Consider the following 25839-nt stretch of genomic DNA (forward strand, 5'->3'; position numbering starts at 1 on the left):
TGTCAAGTGTTGGTTGCTTCTTTAAACCCCCGCCCCTTTTATCTCCAGCTGGTTCTCTACTCTCTCTGCTCAAGCAGCTGAAGCTGACTCACTGCTCAGCAGCTTCGAGTGACGCTCCATCGGTGTGAACACAGTCTTCTCTCCTCTGATATTTTGCTTTGTTAGGTGGCATGAAATTGTTTCTTGGTGTGACAATTAGCGCAAGTTTCAAAGGAAAACAAAAAAAAAAAAAAGGAAAAGTGACCGATGTGTAGAACCCACCCAACCCAGTTCTTCCTGTTAGTAGGTTGGTGAGTTAGTAGGGTGGTGTTCATGTTTAAGCCCCAGTCACACTGGATTTATTTCTCCAGGGCGATGAATGACGCCTGCCCTGGTCGGTGATTGCAATCTTCTTTCCAACCCCCGTAATAATAACCGCTGCAGTTACCTCCTGTAATTTGAATCCTGTTCAGAGACATATCCCAGCATTTCAGTTTTGTTTCTGCCTGCCAAGCTCGACTCTGTCCTTTTTTTTTTTTCTTTTTTTTTTTTAAATTAACTAAGTGTAAAATTCAACTTTTGTGCAAAAACATTCCAATATGCTTTTACTAGTGTGATATACCGAAACACACAGGCTTTTTAGGGATGTGTCAAATTCAATATCAAGACAGAACAAGCTTGTGAAACAGTCAGCTACAAACAGGCCCTGTGTAGTGGTGCCTATTAAAAGTGTGCTGAATTTGCTTTTAGCACTTCCTGTTTGCAGTGAACATGTGGATGTAAGGCCACCAATCACAAGACACCTTTGATACTAACTAAACTTGTTTTTGTCTTATGTCTGTGTGCAAAAATTTTAACTTGCACATGAAATGTAATAATCTCCTCTTCGTGCCGGTGTCAGGGTGTGAGCCACAGGTTTGCTTCAAATAGAGGAAAGTAAAAATAAACATTTGATATTAAGAGCAAAAAAACATGCCTTGCTGAGCCAAATATGTCGATCTTGAACCACATCTGCCTTCATGGTTACCTAGAAGTAAGGTGATGTGGCATTACACCAGAATAAACCTCCGAATAAAACTGAACTACTCAGTTCAAGAATTGGTATCATTTCCTGCTCTGCTTCTAAAGCAGAAGTGAAACGCTGCTCTGTGGTTCCTCTCTCCTGTTTCCGAGAAGGCGAGACTGAGCAACAGGAAGTGAGGCAGCTTGGAGGTGGCAGAAATGCACAGGAAGTGAAGTGAGGCTGGCCGGTGACACATCGTACCTGCAGCATAGTCTCCTGTCTCTGCAGAGGGTTTGACATGGACTCCACTGGTGCCAGCAGTTTTCCCCCACCCCCATGTTTCATACTCTACATTGCAGCTAAACATTCATTTTCGGCTCACGGTCAACTTCTCCTTTTTATTTCTTTTAATAAAATACTTGAGGTTGAAGCTGTTTTTTTAGAGCCAGCATCTAGTGGGCATCAGTTACATTGCACCTTAAAATACTAGAGTGTAATGGTTTCATTTGTTTGATTTTATACATCTGAAGTAGACCTGCAGCAGTGACTTCATTTGATGTTGCATGGATAAACATTGAAAATGGCTCAGTAAAGTTTAGGAGAGCTGCAGATTTACTGGGCGTGATTATGGCTGTGATAACGTCAGCTGTAAAGTAAAGTTCACATGATGTTTGGTGAAGGATATGGTGCAACTTGCTTTGTGTGGCCCCTAAAAAGGCGACGTCACCAATTTTCAACTTGCTCTCTATGGCTTTAGTTTAGAGTTTTAATGTTAAAAATGCTTTTAAACTTTTCATCCTAATATTAAAACTTCCTATTAAATTATTGCTCTGCTTCTAGCTGAAAAAACCCACAGGAGTTTTTCATCATTAGGATTTCAGAGGATGACATCAGGGGGGAGCTCTGGAAAAGCAGAATCACCATGATTACATAGTGTAAGCAACAAGATAACGTGAGCTGAACTCAAGGTTCCTCCAAGTGATGTCATCTGGAGGCACTTTGCAGCGAAAAGTAGAGAGATATTTTGATATAGGGAAGTCAATGGGACGTTTAATGGCATGTATGTGCGTGGACCAACCAGACTAGAACCAAAAGACGTGTCCTTTAAGTCACTGACGTTTCTGTTTCTCACAATCTCAACTGGAAAAGCTGGCAGTGCAGGATTCCATTGCTCTAAAACCTCTTTGTGACTAGGACCTGTATTTACATCATATCTATGAGCCATGAAAGTAAATAAGGGCTTTAAAGACGTGAGCTCCACACTGCGCCCTTTGGCAGAGCTTCTCTGCGCAGACGTTTTATTTTTATCACGTGTATCTACAAGAGTCTGTGTAGAACCTGTGGGTCTGGCTGATCTGTGACTGCTAATATTTCCTGTTGCAACATCAAGCAGACGATTGCAAAGAGATGCACAGACACAAAATGATCACGGAGATACAAAAACAACTGCAAAGAGTGAAAAAAATGGGCACGCAGACGAAACTAAACAAAGCGTTTTAAAAATGGCGTAAGATTACCACAAAAGTTGCAGCAAATAGTGTCAAAGTGACCAAAAGGAGACAGAAAATTCTACATAAAATTAAACACACACACACCACACAGACTAAAATAAGCCACAAAAAGACGGAGACACTAAGCAACCACAAAGTGATGCAAAACGACCACAGATCGTCTTAAAATGACCAGAAGCTGACAGTTGAATACAGATATGAATATGTCTTTAATGTCTTGATATGTCTTTTGATCTGCGGGCCTTTCAAATGTCCGTCCTCAGGGGCCCACTGTCCCATAATCCATCAGTGCTTGTAGTAGCCCCCTCTGCTCCAGCTTGTCTAAACAATTCAGCCTAAAGTCAACCAGCTGCTTACACACACACACACACACACACACACACACACACACACACACACACACACACACACACACACACACACACACTTGGTCTTCCTTACCGTGGGAAGGACCCTGCTCAGTCTGCTCTTGTCCAGGAAACACTCTGACTCTGACTCTAAGCGACATGTTGGGCAAAGTGTAAATGGATTCACTGTGTTTTTGTCTCCTGACTCGTCCCCTCCCCAGCCTCCTCTTATCCAGGCGATCTTCAGTGGAGACCCTGAAGAGATCCGTATGCTCATATACAAGTCTGAAGACATCAATGCTCTGGTGAGGGGGCGCACACACACACACACACACACACACACACACACCCTGCAAACACAACAGTTTGGAGAAAGCAGAGCTCCTGTGTATAAATGCTGTTTTTACATTACAGGATTTGTGAGAACTCACAGCTGCTTCCAGACCTGCATCATATACAAGTCTGGTTCCCTTCAGACATATGTGCGTTTGTAGAATCCCTAATTAAGAGCCGATGGGATATTAGCACAGATTTCCCGTTTTTAAAGTAATCTAGCATCCATAACTAAAATATTTATGCAGAATAATAAAACATGAATGCTGTATGAAGATCTCCTCAACCAAAAGTTGTTTATTGAGCTCACACATTTTCTGCTTTTAAAATGTTTGCAGCCTTTATTTTCCTTTGGCAAAATGCAAGGCGACTACAACATAGTACTTTTATTTCATAGGTCTGTATGTGCAAAACAACAGAGCTCAGTCTCTGTGTTGTCGTGTTGCTCTCACAGGTCTGATCTGTTCAATAATCATGTTCCAGTACAGTTCTGATATCTGATACTGATTCTGATCGTTACATTGACCTACAGTAAATGTTCATTATGTACACATCACATGTATTTGACATCAGGATCTGCTTGATCCAAAAAAACGAACTTCAGAAATATTCCATTCAAAAGCTGAAGCCGTGTTGGTCATTTTAACCAGTAGATGCAGTGTCAGCACTGACTTGTCATGTGAAGCTGCTGCTCAGCTGACCTCTAAACATCTTGCTGCCACCTCACGAGCAACAGCCTGCAAAACCCCCATCTTTCACCACGGAAACGAGCTGCATGCAGACAGCCCGCATCTCCCAAAAGAAATTCCGCAAAGCTCCTGCAGATCGCGAGCATCTCCCTGACACCTGCAAACAACATGCCAGAAATCAGACCCTTCCATTTACTTGGCTTTGTGTGTGTGTGGACTGTTCGTTCCAAAAGGAGTGTGAGCAGGCTGTCAGGGAGGGAGGCGTTTGGGGACACTGCAGAGCGTAGGGCAGTTGTGTATGCAATCTGAAAACAGGTCAGAAGTGGATCGGCTTTATTTTGTCCTGCACTGATCCCATGAAATATGCCAGTACATAATACCTGGAGGTTGTAGGTATGATGTTGTGTGGCAGTTACATTCTTCTTCCAGTTACAATTTGTGACAAATAAAGTCATAATTAGTCGGGAATTCCTTTCTGCGTCTAGTTCTTCTAATTTATATGGATTCAAAATTTTGCATTATTCATCTCAACCAGCTTTTAGAGAAAAATTGAATTCAGACGGCAGCTACGTTCCACATTCATTCTTCCCCCATCACTTCCTGTGGCAACCAGCGCTCTAGTGTAAGGGGAGAGGGGGGTGGGGTCAGTACAGCCAAAGTTCAGAGTGGGTTCTTGTTTACATCAGCTCATGGCCTGTGACATCACAGGATGTGGACTTTCCCTTCTCTCCACTGTGTCAGAGACACCGTCCCCTTGAGATGGGACTCCTCTGTTGGAGAGGCTGCACTCAGCCCAGTTACATGGACCAGAGGGGGGGGTCCTAGCACTGATCCCAGCACTGATCCCAGCACCAGCGCCGACGTTTGTAGTGACAGACTTCTGGTTTTAGAGTAGAGCTGCATCTGATTACACTGTAGAAAATCCAGTAGAAACTGGATGTCTTTGTCTTACATTATGCTAAACTGAACATCTTTAGGATTTGGGAGAAACGAAACAAGTCTATCAGACATTTTATACAATTGTCTGACATTCCAGCCAGTCACAGCCCTATATGGGTCATTTTATTTGTGCTTTATTAACTTGTATGATCATATTTGTAATGTGTTTTTTTAAATAAACCTACAACAGGTGGTGACATGCGGAAGTAAAAACACGTGTAACCCGCTGTATTTTGGTGAGGAATTGCCCAGTGTAGCTCCCGGGTTGATTGGTATCAGCTGCTGATTGAGCTTGAAACCTACTGCTGCACTGTGACGTTGCAATTCAACTAGTCTGACTTGCTCCCCCAGGATGCAGAGAAGCGCACGCCGCTGCATGCAGCAGCCTTCCTGGGCGATGCCGAGATCACCGAGCTCCTCATCCTCTCTGGTAAAATTGATCCCGTGTGTAAAGTAGAAATTTTGAAAGTAGTATTTTGATTCGGGATTTTTTTTTTTTTTGAATAGTAAACTTGATTTTACACCTCATCAGTCCCTCATTTGTCCACTTTGCAGGGGCCCGGGTCAACGCCAAAGATAACATGTGGCTCACCCCTCTCCATCGCGCTGTGGCATCTCGGAGCGAGGTGAACACACACACACACACACACACACACACACACACACACACACACACACACACACACACACCTGCTGTGTCCTACCACTTCTTTACCAGCCCTGAGCAGGATGGCGTCACTGTGGTACACGAAGACAAACACACGCCGTCACTTCTCACACACAGTTTGCTTTGTCTTGGTGTCGTTCACCTTCTGATCCATCAGCAGTGAGTCGGGGGGGACAGTGGGACAGAAACAGGGACCTTGAAGACCAGGTTGAGAAGTCTTAAGTGCTATCAAACAGTTTTCAATCCATTCTGTTTTAATCACGTCAGAAAGTAAATATAGTGCATAAATACTAAAGCCAAAGTATTTTTAGACAAATCTTATGGCTTGTGGCCTTTTGTGACTTTTACTTTCTACTCTACTTCTGTCTGACAGCTTCAGTTACTTTACAGATGCACATTCTTGTCCAGCTAATAAACAGTGATGTGTTTTATGGATTAATCAGTACAAACTAATTACAGTTAGCTCGAGCTTTAACAATATTAGCTGCACTTAAGTGCATCAATAATTCTAATTTTATACTATATGTAATTCTGTATAATGAATACTTATATATTGTAGTTTTTTATTACTACTTACTAAATGGTCAGTGAATATTCGAAATCAAATGAATGTTGATGATTTGTTAAAAACAAATAGTCAGAAATCAGATTTTTGAAGTTGATCTTTCTTTGAATCTGTATGTGAACTAAACTTAACAAGACCTGAACATTTTAGATTTCTGCAGAAAGAGTTTAAAATACTTTTTTTTTTTTTTTTTTTTTATCACGACTTTGTCAGATTGATGCCCAGATACATGTTACTTCTGTGCTTAAAGTACATTGCAGAGCATCTGCTTAGTAAAGAACTTACAGCAATACTTCTACGTGTAGTGGAGTATTTTTTTAAGCAGGCGATTCGTTGTGGCGAACCCGAAAGGGAACAGCTGAAAAGAAAAGAAGATTCAGACCTTTGCTTGACCTTTATTTGTTTTAATACTCGTAAATTAATTGTTTTATCCTCTGTTAAGGCATAAAATGGCACTTTTTTTTTTTTTAAATAAGTGGGAAGGAAGGGAGTTATTTATACAAACCCTCTCTCTGACTTTCTTCTCCAGGAGGCGGTGCGAGTCCTCATCCGTCACTCGGCGGACGTAAACGCTCGGGACAAGAACTGGCAGACGCCGCTGCACGTCGCCGCAGCCAATAACGCGCTGCGATGCGCTGAGGTCATCATCCCACTGCTGAGCAGCGTCAACGTGTCGGATCGCGGCGGACGCACCGCCCTGCACCACGCTGCCCTCAACGGCCACGCGGAGGTACTGCAGAGACGGGCCGGGCTTGAACTAGCTGACGTGTTTTGTCAGGACGCTGAAATAATCAGCAGCCCACCACTAAACTGGCTGTGATGTAACTGTGAGTGGGCGAGTGCAGCCGTGTCGATTCGGGGCTTTTAGTTGGGCCAGTTGCAGAATCATTCACAAATGTGCAGAATCTAAAATTACCAATGAGAGGCGGCAGATTAGTGAAGCCGGGGCTGAATGGACGGCTTATGGATTTCTGCTCCACAGGCTCTTCAGTGTGTTCATGCAACAACTGAGCCAAGTGATTGGTCTACAGTGTTATGTAAAGGTCACCACACACACACACACACACACATCCACACACTTATTGTTCCATGTGCTCATTGGAACAATAAAGGTGATGGCTTGGAGAGGAGAAGTGCGTGTGTGGGGTAGAGGTGGTGGGAGGGTGCAGTAGTGGAACCAATTCAATTCATCAGTCTTTCTATTACTGTGCCCGTTTACCGGCAGATGGAAATGAGCTACTGGCTAAGTCTGGTACAGATTCATGTTTCGACACGTGGTCAATAACAACTAAATAGAATTATAATGCCAACATTTTCCCCACCCCTCTGTCAGATGGTAAACCTCCTCCTCGCTAAAGGAGCCAACATCAACGCCTTCGATAAGAAGGACGGCCGGGCGCTGCACTGGGCAGCTTTCATGGGTAAGAGACAAAAACTGACGTACCTACAATTTCCTGCAAAAATGACCCAGTGGCCAGAAATATTAAGCAAAATGTTTACAGTTCAGTGATAAACTTGACTACTGAAAGACAACAACCTAAACAACAACCTTCCGTATCTGCAGGCCATTTGGACGTTGTGTGTCTGCTGGTGAGTCAGGGGGCAGAGATCAGCTGTAAAGACAAACGGGGGTACACGCCCCTCCACACGGCGGCCTCCAGCGGGCAGATCGCTGTGGTCAAACACCTGCTCAACCTGGCTGTGGAGGTCAGCGCGCGCACACACACACACGCACACACACACACACAGGGCTGCAGTTTCTCACTCATACGTCTTTTCCACCAAGGCAGTTTGAGGCCTGATTTAATCTTGGGCTTCACTGTTTCAGCCAATAACCAGAAACAGGTTTGAGAACGGCACCGACTATTTGCTGGTCCAGGAACCTTAGTTCTTAGTTCAGGGACCAAGGAGACCAAGTCCAATTATACAGTGACGTGATGATGTGGGTCTCTGGTGGCTCTCTTCCTCAACACAAAATGAGCCTGTAAGTAGTCCGATGAAGAGTGTGTCCCAGAGGAGGGCCGGTTAAAATGTTCTGGTTCCAAACACGCAGGCAGTCCCTGTTTAGCAAGACAACAGCACTTATTCACAAGCTGAACACACACACACACACACGTCTCATTCTCAGTGTCTGTCACAGCAGCTCTTGTTGTGTCTCCCAACAGATCGATGAGGCCAACGCGTTTGGGAACACGGCGCTCCACATAGCCTGCTTTAACGGCCAGGACGCCGTCGCCTGCGAGCTGATTGATTATGGGGCCAATGTCAGCCAGCCCAACAACAAGGGATTCACCCCGCTGCACTTCGCTGCTGCCTCCACACATGGAGCGCTCTGCCTAGAGTTCCTGGTCAACAACGGAGCCGACGTCAACGTACAGGTACGCCCGGCCGAACGCCCGGCTCTCGCAAAAGGGCATTGATGCTTGAACTGATCTCAGGCTGTAGAGGCGTGTTAGTGTCAGTAGTACAGGCTCCTGTTATAGTCTTTCACATGCAGTAATCTGTGGTTGTTTACTGCAAACAGGAGACTTTTGTTCCCTGATCTAAGTTCCTCCCCCACGGGCAACATCAGCAGAAACGATCCTTGGAAAACATTCAGGGAACAAAAACCCATTCTGTGACCGACGTGGCAGAAGTACACAAATACTCTAGTAAAAATACAAGTGCTTGCCTTTGAAAAAGTACTTCATAACAAACATAATTCCAACTTCAGGTTTAACAATACAAGAGTATCCGCACATGGTTTAAGTGATTTCTCTGGTCATGATTCCGACGGCTTAGTGATTACTAAAGTACAGTTGCACTTCAATTTCGTTTCTCAAGTTGAAGTAGTCTAAATGCTCAAATACAGATTTTATTTTTATTTTGTGCGAGAATTTGAGCGTGAAACAACATGTTACTGATGATTCATGTGTTGTAACAGCAGGTGGTTTGAAATACAGCATTCTGTGTAGTTTCATGTTTTATCAGCTCAGAGTTTCTTTTGCCTTTGAAAAGTTAATATGTAAGGAAAATGTCTGTCAAATACATATATTGGAGTAAAAAAAAAACCCCAGTATAAAGTTGGTACATTAAGTACTTATTGCATTGGTTATTTAAAGTTAAAGGAGTTTGGGTAAACGTGACCACGAGAGCAGAAATGTGAATATCTGCCACATTTTCTGTAAATTTAAACTCTTTGTGTTTTCCGTCACGTTTTTTCACTAAACCGTTTCTTCAGAGTCGGGATGGGAAAAGTCCTCTGCACATGACGGCCGTTCACGGTCGCTTCACTCGCTCCCAGACCCTCATCCAGAACGGTGAGGCCTCCTCATGCTGCTTGGTATCTTTGGTCTCTTCCACCACCCGGAGTTCTCCGTATAAATGAACATTTCGTTTCAGGCGGGGAGATTGACAGCGTGGACAAGGACGGCAACACCCCTCTGCACATCGCTGCCCGCTACGGTCACGAGCTCCTCATCAACACGCTCATCACCAGTGGAGCAGACTGCACCAGGTTTGTCCTTCAACTGCCCACAATACACAAGTTACTACGATGAAAAGTGACCAGTAAAAGAAACCACCGTGTCTTTTCTGCACCTGTCTCCGAAGGCGAGGAGTCCACGGCATGTTCCCGCTCCACCTGGCTGCCTTGAATGCTCACTCGGACTGCTGCCGGAAGCTGCTGTCTTCAGGTAGCACACTGGGCCACTGGGCCTCTAACTGTTTCCTATGTGAATAGTACAAAGTAAAAAAATATCCAGACTCACATTCTAGTCACTTCCTCCATGAGTGGACATTTGTGCAGATGTGGTGAGATTTTCTGCAGGAAAACAGAAATCCTCCGAAATCAAAAGGAAGCGTTGCCTTTTTAAAAGTCTCCATAGATGTTTCTGCAGCATCCTGAGTGAGCACGAATTCTTCCACAGCGAGACGTCCAAAGCAGTGCGTGTTCAGAGTATAGAGGCTCATAATATACACAGAACAAAATACAGATTTGACCAGAGCTTTGTCCTTTCAGCTGGAAAACTATCAGTTGTTTCTACCACTTCAAATTCTTTACTTTATGCTCCAAAAGTACAAAGTATTTTGCCATAATCTTCCCTTAGGAACGTTTTGTAATGTTCAAACCGTAAAAGGCTGTAGTTGAGTACAGTACTTGTACTTGTAGCTGCTTCCCACCTCTGGTTCACGTGCTTGGACACTCGGACCATTAATGTTGTAGCTATTGTTAATTTATCATCTACATCTTTAGTTTAGCAATATAAACATGTACAGAATGTTTTTATCAAATATTAATATGCGACTCCGTGGACATAGTGAAATGTCAGCACGTGCTGATTCAGGGCCTGTTCTGGCCTCAGGATCCTCTTCGAGTGTAAATCCCAACAAGCTTTGGTTGTTTTTCTTGCTTCCCGTGGAGAATTTGTCCACAAGCTCACGTATTCAACTCTGGCCAAATCCAAGTCACAATGTTCCAGAAACAGACAAGGCCTTGCTCTCACTCTTAATTGCTCACTGATGGCATAAATCACCCTCTGGACGTGATTGTACTTCTGCTGAATTCCCCTCTCACAGCATTTTAATGTTGGGAGTTGATATGTGAAAGGTTTCCATGCTGCATCAGGCAGTGAATCGCTTTGTTTCCCATCATCCCTCGTAGCGCTCTGGGGCTCTGGGCTCTGGGAATCCCCTGGCGTTCAGGTGTGTTAAACCAATGCAAAGTAGGAAAAGGGCGTCAGTCCTTCCTGGCTCCAGATCTTTTTCTGCCCGGGCCCTGTGTGTCCGGAGGCATGGAGCTCCTCACGTGGGCTCAAACAAAGGAGTCATTTACGCGTTGGGGCCATGTGCTGCTGCCGCGTTACATCTGCTCAGGGCTGTTTGGCAGCAGCAGGGATCTCAGAGTTTTGTATTTGTTGCTTAATCAGAAGCAGAAAACCCCTTTTCAAACCAAATCGGAAAAGTTTGTAAAGATTGGACCAAGTAATGGGTCAAAAACGCTCTGGCAGCGAAGCCCTCAGGTTTGTTGGAACCCTAACTCATTCAAAAAAACTAAATCCAGGTCGGGTCTTAAGAATAAATATTTAAAGCTTAAATTATTAAACTTTCTCCACGTTTTCTTACACGCATTTAAAGGTCAACTTCACCATTTTTGTCAATGTGCTTCCTTTGGCTCCAGTTTGAGGGCTACACGTACATTAATGCTTGTAAACCTCCATCTGGATTGTGTTGAAATATGTCTCTGCCTTCCAGCTGTAAAATGCAGGTTTTCAGTCATCGGGAGTCCAGATGATGTCATTTGGAGGAGTTCTGGACTGCAACCTTTCATCTGCATATTTCAGCTGGAAGCAGAGAGACATTAGCAAAGGCAGACAAACGTTAATGCCATTCATAGAAAACAAAAACAAAAATCACTCTTTATAGCATTTAATAACATTAATGAGGAAGGACACACATTCAGCGTGATCACTAAAAGTAAATGTAATTCACTTTAGGTTTGACACCTTTTTAATTTTTGAATCCGAAATGTTATTCTGCCTGTGACCAGCACAGTTCAACATGAACACAAAAAGGAAATACTGTCAGTTAAGAAGTAACGACACAAACATGTTAATACGGTATTATTATGTTAATAATATCACTCTTTAGCGCATTAAAATGTTCAGTCCCTTCATATATTATTCCTGTTTCTTTTCACTTGCTGCACATTTGTTGTGTTGTCAGTCTAATCTGAAGTTGCCAAAAAACCCATTTACCCATCAATCATAACACAGTTGGCTATGATAAGAGTGAAAATCTGTGATTTTTTTTTTTTAATAGTTGAAATGTTCTGAAAAATGTGGAAAATGTGCAAAAGTGAAGGTATATGAATACTTCATAAAACCACTATACATAAATATACAATAGAGTTATAGAAATATACCCCGATCAGCCACAACCTTAATACCACCTGGTGGTTTCGACACAGACATCTGATTTGTTTTCTTATACAAATATGAACTAATAAATGCTGATGTACCACGATGGATTAACCACAGGTCATCAAATGAAGTGGTTACAATCAACTCCATGTTTACCAGTAGTGACCTTTTGACCCTTAGCTTCTTATTATTTGCGGTATATGTTCTGCAATAACGACCATAATCCGCATTTATTTTTAAGTCATTGTTGTGCTTTTAATTTTGTACTTGAAGTAAAATGTACATAATCTACTTGAGTAAAAGATTTGAAGTGGTACTTTTTTACTTGAGCATTGACTTTGTGTACTTGTACCACCTCTGCACACAGTGGACACAGTACTGATCAGTTTATTAGGACCATTGGTGCTAATGTTGTGGCTGAACTGATTGGGGGGGGAGGGGGGGAGACCCTGCAGAATAAACCCTACACACAACTGTACATGGACAGAACTAGTTTTGGTAATGGACAACTTGGATGGTGTCTCCTGAGCCTTCTGGTTTTTGGTCCAGTCTCTTTCTCTGTGTCCGTCTTTCTGTAACATGAATGTGTGTTTGCTGCGTGTGCACGGCCTGTTTCATGCACATTGACCTTCTCCCTTTCCCCTCAACCTGTTGCAATAACACCTGTCTTTCGTTCCACCTCCCGTCTCTCTGTCTGTCTGTCTGTCTGTGGTGGCTGCTGCTCCCTGCGCTGCCCTCGTCAGGTTGGAGGTTTAGCATAATGTGTAACGACTCGGTCCTGTCTGCAGGCTTCCAGATCGACACTCCGGACAGCCTGGGGAGGACCTGCCTGCACGCTGCTGCGGCTGGAGGGTGAGCACCTGTCACTCATCACAGGAAATCACGCGGAGGATGCGACTTTGGGCAATTTTTGGTGTTTGTTTCCTAACTTTAAATCTGAAAGTGAAAAAAGAAAAGGGTTTTACGAACGGAGCCTTTGAATGCTACAAAGACTTTAGAAGAAGGAAAAGGATTTTGTTAAATACCACTAAAGAAAAACTATTGAAAAGTGAATTTGCTGAAGTTGCTCGTGTTTTTGTTTTGGCTCTTGTTTGTAAATAAGCTTAAACGGTTTGTTTTTAAAAAACAAATAATTTTACCTTCCGCCTTCATTTTCCAATTGTGCCCGATTGTGTCACGGCCGCAGCCGTTACATCCACGAATCCGCAACCCAGAAACTAGAAATACAATTAATTTGCAGCTATTTTACAATACTATGTATAATCGTCATAGGAAGATGTTTTTAGATTACAATTTTCCTTTAAGAAACTATGGCAACAAACAGTCCAGTACAATGGCAATTTAGTGACTTAGGATCAAATTCGGCTTATTTAGATAATTTTTTTTATTGTATTAATACTAGATTGAGGGTCTTTGTGCAGTAATTGCACCTTCTAATGCTCCCGTCCCACTCTGTGTGCAGTAACGTGGAGTGTGTCAAGTTGCTCCTGAGCAGCGATGGAGATCACAACAGGAGGGATAAGTGGGGCAGGTAAGAGGATCCGTCACTCTCCAGGTGACTGTTCAGTGCTTCTGGGCTGCTTATAACTGAGGAGTCATGACTCCGTATCAGTGTTGGACCCCACTAATGCTCCTGTGGCTGAATGAGATCAACAATTCAATCGTCATATAACGTGTGTCCATGTACTTTTGGCCATGTAGTGATGCTACGATCAGTGTGTGTGAAGTTATGGTCTCTCTGCCTGATCCCCTCTCTTTCTCCGTGATAAACCAAGGACCCCCCTCCACTACGCGGCAGCCAGTCGTCACTACCAGTGTCTCGAGACTCTGGTGGGTTGTGGAACCGCCATCAACGCCACGGACCAGTGGGGGCGATCAGCGTTGCACTACGCCGCTGCCTCGGACCTGGACCGGAGGTGAGAGACAGGGAGACGCACGGCGGTGTTGGAAGAAGTGTTGGAATCCTTCACTTTCACCTACAGTAACTGATGTTTTCAGCCAAAACGGAAACGAGCCGTGAACATTTTTAGCTTTTAAGTTGGTGTGTGAACAACCAGTCAGTGGTGAAAGTAATGAAGTACATGTACTTTGTTACTGTACTTCAGTACATTTTTCACATATTTGTATTTATTAGATACAATTATAGCTACTTTGACTTTTACTCCACTACATCTAAGAACAAATATCTCTACTTTTTACTTCCATTACATTTCTAATCAAAGTTGGGTTACAATCTTCTACTACTTTACACATTTTATAATAAATCACGTTTTCCTTTTTTTTTTTTTTTTTTTTTTTAAAAGAAAAACGGGTTTCTGGAGAGACGGGCATAGTATCAGTTTCTCCTTTCCTGATCTTATTAAAAGAGTTATTAGGCATATTAGCAGGACTCTAAGTGAGCCGGTAAGCAGTAATTTTACTCTTTGGCTTCCTGAACTTCCTGAATCCTTCTTCCCACTCGATATGAGATGATTAGAAATGAAACTGAAAAAACATCAGATCATATAGTTAATCAGCTTCAACCCATCATTTATGTCTATTACCATAAATGTCCCCCGAAACACGAACCAGCACTGGTCCACAGAACAGGACAGAGGAGAAAAAGTCAAGTACTGGTACTTTTAATTTAAAATAACTATAAATCCATGTACTTACTTACTTTTACTGAAGGAGAAATTTCAGTGGATGTGGGTGTGAAGATGAGCACAGGAAATGTGCTCATCTTCACACTGTCTGTTACCACATATAGAAACCTGACTGTCCACACCTCCACATTTCCATGGTAACTGGAGGTGATGCGGAGGCGACAGGAGGCATGCGCGGCCTCCGGCATCGGCAGCCCAACACTTTGTTTACATATTTACCCAGTGACTTGGTAATAATTATTATTCTAATTTTTTTCTTTCTTTTTTTTTAACCCTTCCACAGGCGTCGCGTTGCTCTGGAGCCCGAGAGTCAAGGAGTTCAGGCGGAAAGAGAGAAAGAAGCAGCGCTGTGAGTCCGGACGTACCATGGCACACAAAGACACCAGTCTGTGCTGCAGTACTTAATACATAATCATTTAAATCATTTTTCGTTCACCACCGTCCCCCCTGTAAATCTAAAATCCCTCCATGTGTGGACCCTTAAAGGATCGGTTCACTGGCTGTAATCTTTCCTTTTTAACAAAATCCATCCAGTAGAGCTTGGAACAACCGGGCGGCTATAGCTCAGTTGGTAAAGGCAGTTGCTTACGGACCACAGGGTGAGTGGTTCGATCCCCGGCGGTGGCTATATGTCGAAGTGTCCCTGGGCAAGACACTGAACCCCTAACAGCTCATTCCCCCTCCCCAGCGATGCAGTGCCGGTCCAAGCCCGGTAGAAATTGGGGAGGGTTGCGTCGTTAAAAACTGTGCCAAATCAACATGCGGACAATGATCCGCTGTGGCGACCCTGAACTCACGGGATAAGCCGAAAGGAGAGTAGTAGTAGTAGAGCTTGGAACAACCAGTCAGTCCCTCGGGATCTTTGTGAGTGTTGTGACCTAAAATGGCAGTATTTTTAAGCAGGTTCTGCATCAAAACAGCTGGAAAAGTGCAGAAATACTAAAATGATGTAAATAAAAATCGAACCTTACCAAGTGTTGTCAGTAATACACACACACTTCTACCACTAACTGGGCTTATTTAATCCAACTTTTTTATCACTTGCTGTGGTTATCCCTGAATTTTTCCAGCCGCAGCAGAAAAGTATTGGTCACCACAGAGCATTAAGACCTGCTGTCCACAGCTGTGGCGATGAGTTCAGGGACGGTGTAGGTCAAATATATCCAACCTGTGGCGATTGCAAACTTGCAGCGTTGCATGGAACTCAGGGGAAATTAGCTCTACTTGACTGCAAAATGTTTTGCTGGAAAAAAGTGAAAGGGTCTAAATGATTATTATTTTTATTTGTGTGTGTGTGGGTGTGTTGCAGATGTTTAGAGTACCTGCTACAGAGCGGAGCGACAGCCTCTCTGAAAGACAAACAGGGCTACAGTCCGATTCACTATGCTGCAGCCTACGGACACAGGCACTGTCTGGAACTGGTCAGTGTACACACACACACACACACACACACACACACACACACACACTCTTTTGAAAGCCTGAGGCCACAAATAGTTGCGCTGTGTCTGCAGATGCCTCTTCTCTCTGTTGGCTGGTCTGTTGTTTTTTTTCCCCCCACATTCCACAGCCTCATTTCCCAAAAGCATTTCAAGGCCGTTGGTGAAATCCATCGTACGATCGAATTTTGAAAATAACACACAAATCAAGTTGTTGTCCTCGTCTCTAGCCTGAAACCTTCCTGAGCTTTTTTTCATTTTCAGCTTCCAAATCTTCTCGTTCATGTTGCGTGCTGCACACACATAGCGGACTGACTTCATTTGTGTATCAAAACCTCAGAACATGTAATTCCATGATGGACAGATTGGTTGTGAGTACTGGCTGCTGGTTACTGGCTGCTGGTTTTCATTTTCATGTCGCGTTGCAGCTGCTGGACAGAGACGACAACCACCAAGACGACCCCGGGTCTCTGAACGCCAGGAGCCCGCTGCACCTCGCTGTGAGTCTCCCACGAGTTTTGTCGTCAATAATGAACATTTTTCCACAAAACTGCACATTGGATTTTGCACAGCAACTGTAGCAAATCCAATACAGTCAGTTCAAAATGCTTCACATAATAATTTATTATAATATTATTTAGAGGTTTATCTCGAGGGTGGTGCACATCATCAGTTTTGTCTTTAAATTCTGCTCCTGCTACACAAAGCACAGCATCAAGTTCAGCTCCAGGATCCTGTTTGTGCTCAGGTTTGGGTAAAAAAAGCGACTGTGTTGTTCACTAACTGTAACCAAGAGCAGTGAGAGTCTAAACACACGAAACTGAACGTTGCACTGTAAGATCTAATATGATTTTTGGGGGGGGGACAACATCCATGTTTAGTTACCAGACACTTCTTTGTTAGTTAGAGTCTCTTCTCGGTGCAGGCCTACCACGGACACGCTCAGGCTCTGGAGGTGCTGCTGCAGGGCGAGAGGGAGGTGGACCAGGGGGACGAGGCAGGAAGGACCCCTCTCGCCCTGGCCGCCCTCCGCGGCCACACCGACTGTGTTCACACCCTCCTCAGCCGGGGGGCGTCGCCGCGTAGCACCGACACTCAGCACGGACGCACCCCCATACACCTGGCAGGTGGGTTTACTGTCAGTTTTTACCTCTTAGTGCTGAACTCGTCCCAGTCTCATGTCACTGAGCTCTTGTGTCATGTGACTAAATCCGAACACCTGCCTGTTACTGACACGCGCTCCTCTGTTGTCCCTGCAGTGATGAACGGTCATACGACATGTGTGCGCCTCCTGCTCGATGAATCGGAGGGCGCAGACCTCGTCGATGCCGCCGACTCTCAGGGACAGTGAGTGGTGATCCTCTTGACCCCCCCTCCCCCCTCCTCCCTCCTCCACTGGCTGTGTTGTTTTTGCACAATTTCTGTCTCTCACACGTCCTCGTCCGCAGGACCCCTCTGATGCTGGCAGTGGCAGGAGGACACGTCGACGCCGTGTCGCTGCTGCTGGAGAGGGAAGCTGACGTCAACGTGGCCGATAACCACGGCCTCAGTCCGCTGCACCTCGGGGTGAGCATCCAGCTGTGTGTTTCTGTCCAGATGCCTGTCGCCTCCTCCCGTCCTCTTTGTGGCGAGCTTCTAACACTGACTCTGATCACAGCTGCTGTGCGGTCAGGAGGAGTGTATCCAGTGTCTGCTGGAGCAGGAAGCTTCAGTTCTGCTCGGCGACTCTCTGGGCCGAACCCCCATCCACCTGGCCGCGGCCCGGGGTCACGCGACCTGGCTGAGCGAGCTGCTGAACATTGCCTGCTCCGAGCCGCCGTCCCCTCCGCTGAGAGACCACAGTGGATACACGCCGCTGCACTGGGCCTGCTACTACGGTTAGTGTTGGGAGACTGGCTTCCGTTTGGTTTCCCGCGTTGTGCCCTGACTCTTTTCATGTCTGCAGGTCAAGATGGATGCGTGGAGGTCTTGCTGGAGCAGAAAGGTTGTCTCCCTATCGATGGGAACCCATTCACCCCTCTGCACTGTGCAGTGTAAGTCACACGTGGACTGTTCATTGTTACTGATTTAAACGTAAATATCCACATTGTTGAAAATAATTTTACCTACATTAAACTTCAAGAAAATGCTAAAGTCTTATTCTGTTCTATTATTAATGTGCTATTTATTTATTTATTTTTAAGTGACGAGCACCGGGGACAATGTCAAGACACATTTAGCATTGTATCCCCATTTGTCTTCTAGGATCAATGATCACGAGGCCTGTGCATCTCTTTTGTTGGACGCCATGGGGTCAGAAATCGCCGGCCGGAAGGATGATAAGGGCAGGTAAGGTGTGTGTGTGTGTGAGAGAGTGCGTAAACTCTCCTGTTTGTCTTTCATCCCGCTCTCCTCCTCCTCCTGCAGAACTCCGCTTCATGCTGCGGCGTTTGCGGGCCACGTGGACTGTGTGCAGCTGCTGCTTTCCCACGATGCACCGGTCGATGCCGCAGACGAGTCCGGCTGCAGTGCGCTGATGATGGCAGCTGGGAAGGGCAGGGCCGGTGCCCTCGGTACGGAGATGAACTCAAACTATACATCCGTCAGCCACAAGGCTAATTGTAACGTTGTGGCCGATGTATAATAAACACAATTTGGGATCTGCCACGTCACATAGCTATTAAATTAAAAGCATAATTTGATGAACACAGTGGATTCACAGTTACACAAGACTTTAACTGCTCTAATACGGTGTTTTAATGACAATATTTCTTTTTCAAATTGATTTCACACTTTAACAAAAAGCAGTTTTCAAGCTGCAAATAACCAGAAATTAAACGCTACAGATTTTAAAGGGATGTTTAAAAGCCCACTGTCCCCGTGGGCTTAAAATGGACGGAGACGCTTCTAGTAAGGAGCATTTTGTAAAGAATCCCATTTGTAATCTTGCTGTAAAACATGGCAGTTTGATGATTTTCTAATCACAGAGCCTGTTCTGTGTGCTACTGCACGGTAAACACCACTTTGAATGCAACACAGCTGCACAAAAACGTTGCAACACAAGTTTCTGAGCTTCATTAAAGGCCCCAAAGCTTTACGAAGTCTCACCCGCCCCATCACCACCACCACCCACGGTGTCAGTAGTGCAGCGTATTTGTGTTGTTTGATGACATTTGACTCGACTGACTTCTACGTCCTGTGCTCCAGAGGTGCTGTTGACCAGCGCCAGCCACAGTCTGACGGACAAGGAAGGCAACACCGCCCTGCATCTGGCTTGCAGTAAAGTGAGTGTGCACAATCTTCATCACGGCACATGTCTGTTCAGTTTTTTAAGCCCCAGCAACCGTTTATATTACTGTAGGTTTCATCGTGGCTGTTTAGAGACGACTTGTTTTAAGGAGAATTTAAATCCGTTGTAGACGTAGTGAAGACGTTGTGATAACCCAACATCTTCCTCCTACAGGGGAAGGAAGACTGTGTGCTGTTGATGCTGGAGAAGCTGTCTGACCCCGCACTCATCAACGCCACGAACGCCGCGCTGCAAACGTGAGTGTCAAAAGGTTCAGTTTCCAGAAAAGGAATCCCTGCAGAGCACGTGCAGGAAAAGTGGATTTGTAGAAGAGAGTATGACGACACTCTTATTTGTTTTGCCAGACCCCTCCACCTGGCGGCGCGTAGCGGTCTGAAGCAGGCGGTCCAGGAGCTGCTGTCTCGAGGAGCCAACGTACAGACGATGGATGAGAACGGTAAGGCGGACTCGGGTCTGGTCTGAACGGGCTCGAGCGGCTGCACGCCACAGATATTAGTCTGCACGAATGCTTTCCTTCTTTTCCAGCATGAACTCTGTTCGACTAATACATTGTTTTAGTGTCGTGTGTGTGTGTGCTGCAAATGTACATGTGTGTAGAGGAGGTTTTGCATTTCCTTCGTTTCATTTGACGTCCGACAACATTCCTCAGCTGGTTGCAGGCTGATAAAATATCCAGCACTTTTACATGTGTAATGTAAGAGGAGGAGACAGCGGAAACCCAGGTTTGCACTGTCTCCACGCTGCATGGACTCAAATGAAAAGCTGCACTTTTCCTGTTATGAGAGGGAGGCTGGATGCATCTTAGTGCACTCAGTCTCATGTCAGAGCTAGTTTGAGGTAAACGTATGTACTGTAGGTACAATCACTAAGATGTTTAAAGCAAAAGTGGGACTGGATGAAACCAACACAATGTTCTTATTACTATGGTTGTATTTGGTTGAGGTGGAGCTGGAGTTAATGGGAAACGGCAGCATGGCAACATTTGCCAACGGTGAATGAAAAGTTACTTCCATTATAATCAGAACAGTGTAGTTTACTATTAAGTGGTTCAATAACCAGGCATCACCTAACAGTGAGCTCCTGATACGATTGGAAGTAAAACGTACTCGTAAAATACTCCTAAACTGTAAAAAAGTAGCCTGATACTCTTAGCGTACTTAGTTGCACTGAACCTCCAGCTGCAGCACGGATGAGTTTGTGTCTTGTTGCCTGTGGTGATAAATTCCAGTTGGACTTGAACGTGCTCTGCAGTGGTTGTCCCTGTGTGCTGTGTCCCCCCCCCCCCCATGTCAGCTGGCTGAACACTAATGGAATGCTGCTCCGTCCCCTCTTTTGTCACCCGCTTTGCCTTCCCTGCTTCCTCCACGTCCGTGTCTCGCTCTCCTCCTCCCTCCCGTCTGTCTGTCTGTCTGTCTCTCTACCTCAGGTCTGACCCCTGCTCTGGCCTGTGCTCCTAGCAGAGAGGTGGCTGATTGTCTGGCTCTCATACTGGCTACCATGATGCCTTTCTGCTCCCCTTGCAGCTCCGGGGCTCCCTCCCCAGGCTCCCTGCTGAGGCATTTGCCCCACCAGGGGGATAAACGTCCCCGCCCTGGCGCCAGGGGCCCGCGTAGCCCCAGGAACCCCTCAGGACCCTCCAGCGAGGGAACCACCGAGAACGACTCGGAAGACTCGGAAACCTTCTGACCCCTCCGAACCGACTCTTTGCCCTCCTACCTCGAAGTGTGCACCCCCCCCCCCCGCACCTCAAGCAGCGTCGCAGAAGGGCAGAGACCTGGTCGTGACGCAATGTGGAGCTAAGTGTTCAATATTAAATTAGTGAATTATTAACATGAAACCATTTAAGTTATTCCCCTAAAAATTTAAGTTTTTTTTTTCATCAGTCACATTTTTGTAATAAGTTTATAGAACTTCCCATTATTACATAAATATGCAAAACTATTGATTTAACTTCAAGACAAGTTCAAGACATTTTTATATTTTTAGTGGTAGGATTTACATTGTGTACAGTAAAGGTACGAATACTCAGTTACAAGTAAAAATCCCGCTTTTGAAATGGAATTTGACTATAATTTACTAAGACTGATCAGGAAAATGTTAAGTTTCCTGTGACCAATATTATATTAAAAGTATTATATTAAAATCTCATTACATGTGAAGTAATGTTCAAGAAACATACTAGTTTCTAGTACTAATCTCATTTTAAATTTTTGTTTTGTCAAAGCAACAAAATTATTAAAACAAAATAAAAGCTTTTCTTAAAAGTGGGAAATTGTCACAATTAAGAAACTAGATCTGTTAAATTTGTTTTCTTTTAGTTATTTTCTAAATGTCAAACTGTCAAAATAGCAGGACACGTTTGACCTATGACAGGATATTGTAAAAAATATCGACATTTTGGAAAAATCTTATAGGTTTCTAACTAAGGTTTCCCACTAAATTGAAGAGGAGTAAAAGTACTGTACAAAGTAGCATAAATTGCCTCAAATTAGTAAATACTACAGTAAATGTACTTATTTACATTCCACCACAGTTACTGACAGTTTATTCATAGGATTTAGTTTTTTTTTCTCCTTATTGGTTTAATGTTGAACACGTTCACAGTGCACTGTCTGTACGTCTGTGGAACATAATCACCCTCCTTGCTGAAGGCTGGAGGCCCTGCAGCACCTTTCCCCTGTCCCCTTAAAAAAATCTAAATAAAATAGCGATGATGATGATGATGATGATGATGATGATGATGGGAGCAGCTGCAGTGGACCCTGACCGACTTGACCTGGACTAACTCCTGCAGCCGAACCGGCCGCTCCACGAGGACGAGTCCAATCCGGGCCGGCTGTGGTGCGGACTTGCGTGTTGGCGTCAACCTGCACCACGGTTGGCTCTTTCTACTCACGGGTGCTTAAATCCAAACCGACCTCTGTACTTGGTCTCTGCATGGCACAGCAGCTCGCCTCCGAGACTCGTCTTCTCTTTTTGAAATTAAAACAAAAAAGCCATTTTTAAAAACTGTTTGTACAACATGAAGGAGGCCGTTACGAAAGCTACGTGTAAATTACACATTTGTACAGTATCACTTTTAGCTCGTTGTTGTACCAAATATTTGACTTCCGCGTGTTAATAATCCCATACGAAAAAGGTACTTAGTGCTTGTTTTTAAACGGTTGATAACTGAAGCACAAATTTGGCTGGAATGTGATTTGTGCAGCTTTTCTAAGACGGACAGTGGTTTTAAATATGGACCAGGGGGAAAGAAAAAACAAAAGAGGAACAAGCTGGCTGTGTCTCATTCCCCCTTAACCGCATCCATGTTTCCACTCCCAGGAAGCTATAGTCAGCGAGGGTCCAGCCTGACCCCTTCTATGGCAGTGACAATCCAACAAAGGTCCCCCCCCCCCTCATGTTTTGAAGTGTCCAGGTACGGGAGGTGTCCGCCTCAGTCTGCATTCAAATGGAAACCGTGACTTGCTCGTTTAGGGCCTGTTCGGTTTCCGCAGTAGAAAACTCGATCTTTGCCAGCAAGAGTAGAAAAAAACTGCTTTGCTTGTCTTTAGGCGCCATTGTTCTCCTTTCACTGGTCCAAATTGAAATGTCCCAATAACTATTGGACGATTGCCCCACGTGTAACCTGAGAGGACATGAACAAATGAGGGGATGTGGGATTGTGAGGAAGACTTGTGCATTTACCCGTTGGCCTACAATGGCGTCCTGCACTGTTTTGTCTCCGTGCTCATCTCCACCTGTAGTGCACAGCTGCACACTTGCACCAGGGGAGACTTTTCCCACCTGAGCAGACCTAAACGTTTAACCACAGGAGCCCAGATTCTCCACAAAGATCAAATTCCTGCAACGACCAAAAGTTCTCTTTGGGTCTTCTTTTAGTTTGTTGTGCTATTTATTATCTATCACATGATGGTACAAGTAATACTGTACTACCAGCACTTAAATGGAAAACGATACAGGGCCTTGACCACTTTCCTTCCCCGTCCTCCCTTCTGTGTGTGTAGGTACCAAGATGTGTGCCATTGTCCCAAACATGTCCAGTGCCTTGATGTCGATTTGGTTCGGTTCGTTTTGACAACACGTCCCGTGTTTTCTAGTTTTTAAAATGTTATTTTAAAGGATCAGTTCACTAGAATCGCAAAATAAGACGCTGTTACCATTAACACATTGTTTTGTTAGCGATGCAAAAATCAAAGTGTCTCCAAAATCAGTGATCAAAAGCTCCAGTAGAGCCACGAAATAGACCTTTTAAGTACAATCAGAAGTGCTCAAGAGAAAGAGAGAGGGGGAAGAAAAAAAAAAAACAACCTCTTGATAATCCACAGAGCTTAATGTGAACATTTTTGGAACCAAACTTTATGTTATTAAGATTTACAATAATTAGTTCAGCCAAATAAATTTTTAAAATTTCCTGCAAAAATGCACTAGTTTGTCCAAATATGTGAAGCGTTTTGTTATCTTTTGATGTTTGGAGCGACTTTCACACCAATGATCTTATCGACAGAAACTGTAGAGTAATGAGAAGATTTGACACTGTAAAACCGAAACTGCCGATGTGCGTCTGACTTTTGTAACTGTGGTGAACTGATTTATTTTTATTTTTTTTAAAACATGCTGAGCATAATGTGAGCGCTTACGTTACATTACAAAGTTTGAGAGGCTCTGCATGATTCGGATGCAGATGCTTATTTTCAGTTTCTCTCACACACACACACACACACACACACACAGTTTTGTCCTTTTGTAAAGTTGGTGATATTCTATGTTGTTCTTGTTGCAAGAAACAAGGTAAAGGCCAAAACCAACAATTTATCTTGACGCTTTCCACTTTAAACTCATTTTGTCCTAAGGGTAGACAAATATTTAAAAGCAGGGTCGTACATGTGTAGTTGGCTATTGAGCAAAGGCTAAATTATTTCCCCAAATTGGGAACTCAAACAAAACCAGTCAGTGCATTTGTTGAGGACTGGATGAATTTATCAGTGTTGCTCCGGTGAAGATTTCACTATTTTACAGTGGCTCTGTAGCACAGAAAAATATGACTTAACAGATTCATTTGTCGGTTTTGGTCTTTTCTCTGGATTTCATGTCAAATATGTAATCTCACCAACTGCATTCTTTAAATTTGGAAGTGTGTGTGTGTGTGTTAGCTTAGGTACTCGTACGAAGTGTAACCGGTTTTGTATATAATGACCTAAAGCTTTGTATGAAAAACAAATTCCATCAAAGGGGACTTTAAACATGGTTTAATACAAGATGTTTTTTATTTGCCCTAGTGTTTCAGAATTGATTAAAAGGTGTGTGTATGTGTATAATAATGAATTTATTTTACCTATGAATTGAAAAACCTGTTAGCTCCAGTTAAGAGTGAAACGCCTGATAAGCACATGTTAACAAGCACAGTCTTTTGCTGTAACCGTGTCCCTGCTGAGAGACTGAATCCGTCTGCCAGTATTATTGTTGTTCTACCAGATGATGAGCTTCACCAGTCCTGACAATCGCCATCGTCCTGTGTCTGATGATTTTCATACCAGTTCCTGATGCAGTACAACATGCTGAGGGCTGTTTGACAGACAGCTACATTTGTTTTATACAAATTGAACAATTATAAAAATCTGTTTGCAGTTACTGTGGGGTTTTTTTTTCTCTCTATTTGAATCACCCGATGATCTGTGAGCTTCTTTTGCTTCAGGAGGTTATTTGTTTTCACAGCGACAAAAAAAAAAAAAAAGTCTCAAAGTACGTTTTTAAAATGTGAGAAGGAGCTTACTCGTAGAAGATTGTAGTCTGAAGAAAATTAGAGGCAGTTCACTGTTCAACTTGTAAAATGGGCTAAAACTCTGTAAGTTGAGAAGACAGATGAGTTTGTGTGGCAGCATAATTACTGTTTACAACCTGACAGAAATGTTCAGAATACAGCACATGGGTAAAATAAATATACAGCAGAGGGAGAAATCACGTCATAGTTAAATGTGTATTGTAAGACTCCATTGGACACACATTGATTTAAATCAAGCAATTGTGTTTAGTTAGCAAGAGCTGAGCTAAGCTGTTCGCTGAAGTTCAAATATCAGAGGGTCAATGAGAAGCCGCAGAGTTTTGGTATCATTTTAGTATGAATTGGCCCAAGTATGTAACGTTTGCATTAATGTGTCTAAAACAGGTGAAGTCACATCACCACTGTCCTCCCTTTCCTAACCCCCCCCCCTTTTTTTCCCACCAAATTTACATTCATTGAAAAGCTAAGTTTTTTTTTTTTTTTTTAGCATCCCTCAATTATTCATTAGTTTGCAATAAAATATCCACTGATTAGCAATTCTAAACCAAAATTAAATAATTTTGTTACTAAAAGCAGCAAATATTTGCCATTTTGCTTAGTTTCTACACTGAATGATCAAAACTCAATTGTTGTCTTTGAAGCTTCTACACCAACCGGGAGTAATATTTGATGACTCCAGCATTTCTAAAGTGTGTGTGGATGCAGCCCCCATATGAAGAAAAACAAAGAAAACAGATGTAACTTCAAGAAA

The 25839-nt window shown here is 43.8% G+C and overlaps 1 protein-coding gene across 5 annotated transcripts in view; it reads left to right on the forward strand.

Annotated features, from left to right (window-relative positions):
• Positions 1-24937, forward strand: part of ankrd44 (ankyrin repeat domain 44) — a 28938-nt gene extending 4001 nt beyond the window's left edge. The window contains exons 2-28 of one of the 5 annotated variants that reach the window (XM_067515305.1): positions 3062-3145; positions 5153-5231; positions 5357-5427; positions 6563-6763; positions 7367-7454; positions 7598-7740; positions 8199-8411; positions 9254-9332; positions 9415-9529; positions 9625-9707; positions 12677-12785; positions 13396-13464; positions 13709-13849; positions 14862-14927; positions 15888-15999; positions 16446-16517; positions 16943-17144; positions 17277-17364; positions 17466-17583; positions 17675-17894; positions 17963-18050; positions 18262-18345; positions 18424-18569; positions 19204-19280; positions 19460-19542; positions 19651-19742; positions 20733-24937. In XM_067515305.1, the coding sequence (XP_067371406.1) occupies positions 3062-3145; positions 5153-5231; positions 5357-5427; positions 6563-6763; positions 7367-7454; positions 7598-7740; positions 8199-8411; positions 9254-9332; positions 9415-9529; positions 9625-9707; positions 12677-12785; positions 13396-13464; positions 13709-13849; positions 14862-14927; positions 15888-15999; positions 16446-16517; positions 16943-17144; positions 17277-17364; positions 17466-17583; positions 17675-17894; positions 17963-18050; positions 18262-18345; positions 18424-18569; positions 19204-19280; positions 19460-19542; positions 19651-19742; positions 20733-20992 (3183 nt within the window). In that variant the 3' untranslated portion in view covers positions 20993-24937. Of the gene's footprint in view, positions 1-3061; positions 3146-5152; positions 5232-5356; positions 5428-6562; positions 6764-7366; positions 7455-7597; positions 7741-8198; positions 8412-9253; positions 9333-9414; positions 9530-9624; positions 9708-12676; positions 12786-13395; positions 13465-13708; positions 13850-14861; positions 14928-15887; positions 16000-16445; positions 16518-16920; positions 17145-17276; positions 17365-17465; positions 17584-17674; positions 17895-17962; positions 18051-18261; positions 18346-18423; positions 18570-19203; positions 19281-19459; positions 19543-19650; positions 19743-20732 lie in introns of those variants that run through there. The other 4 variants (XM_067515307.1, XM_067515306.1, XM_067515308.1 and 1 more) reach the window with 4 other exon arrangements.
• The last annotated feature ends 902 nt before the right edge of the window (positions 24938-25839 follow it).

Source organism: Channa argus, chromosome 9, assembly GCF_033026475.1.
Source record: "Channa argus isolate prfri chromosome 9, Channa argus male v1.0, whole genome shotgun sequence".
NCBI classification, from domain to species: Eukaryota; Metazoa; Chordata; class Actinopteri; order Anabantiformes; family Channidae; genus Channa; species Channa argus.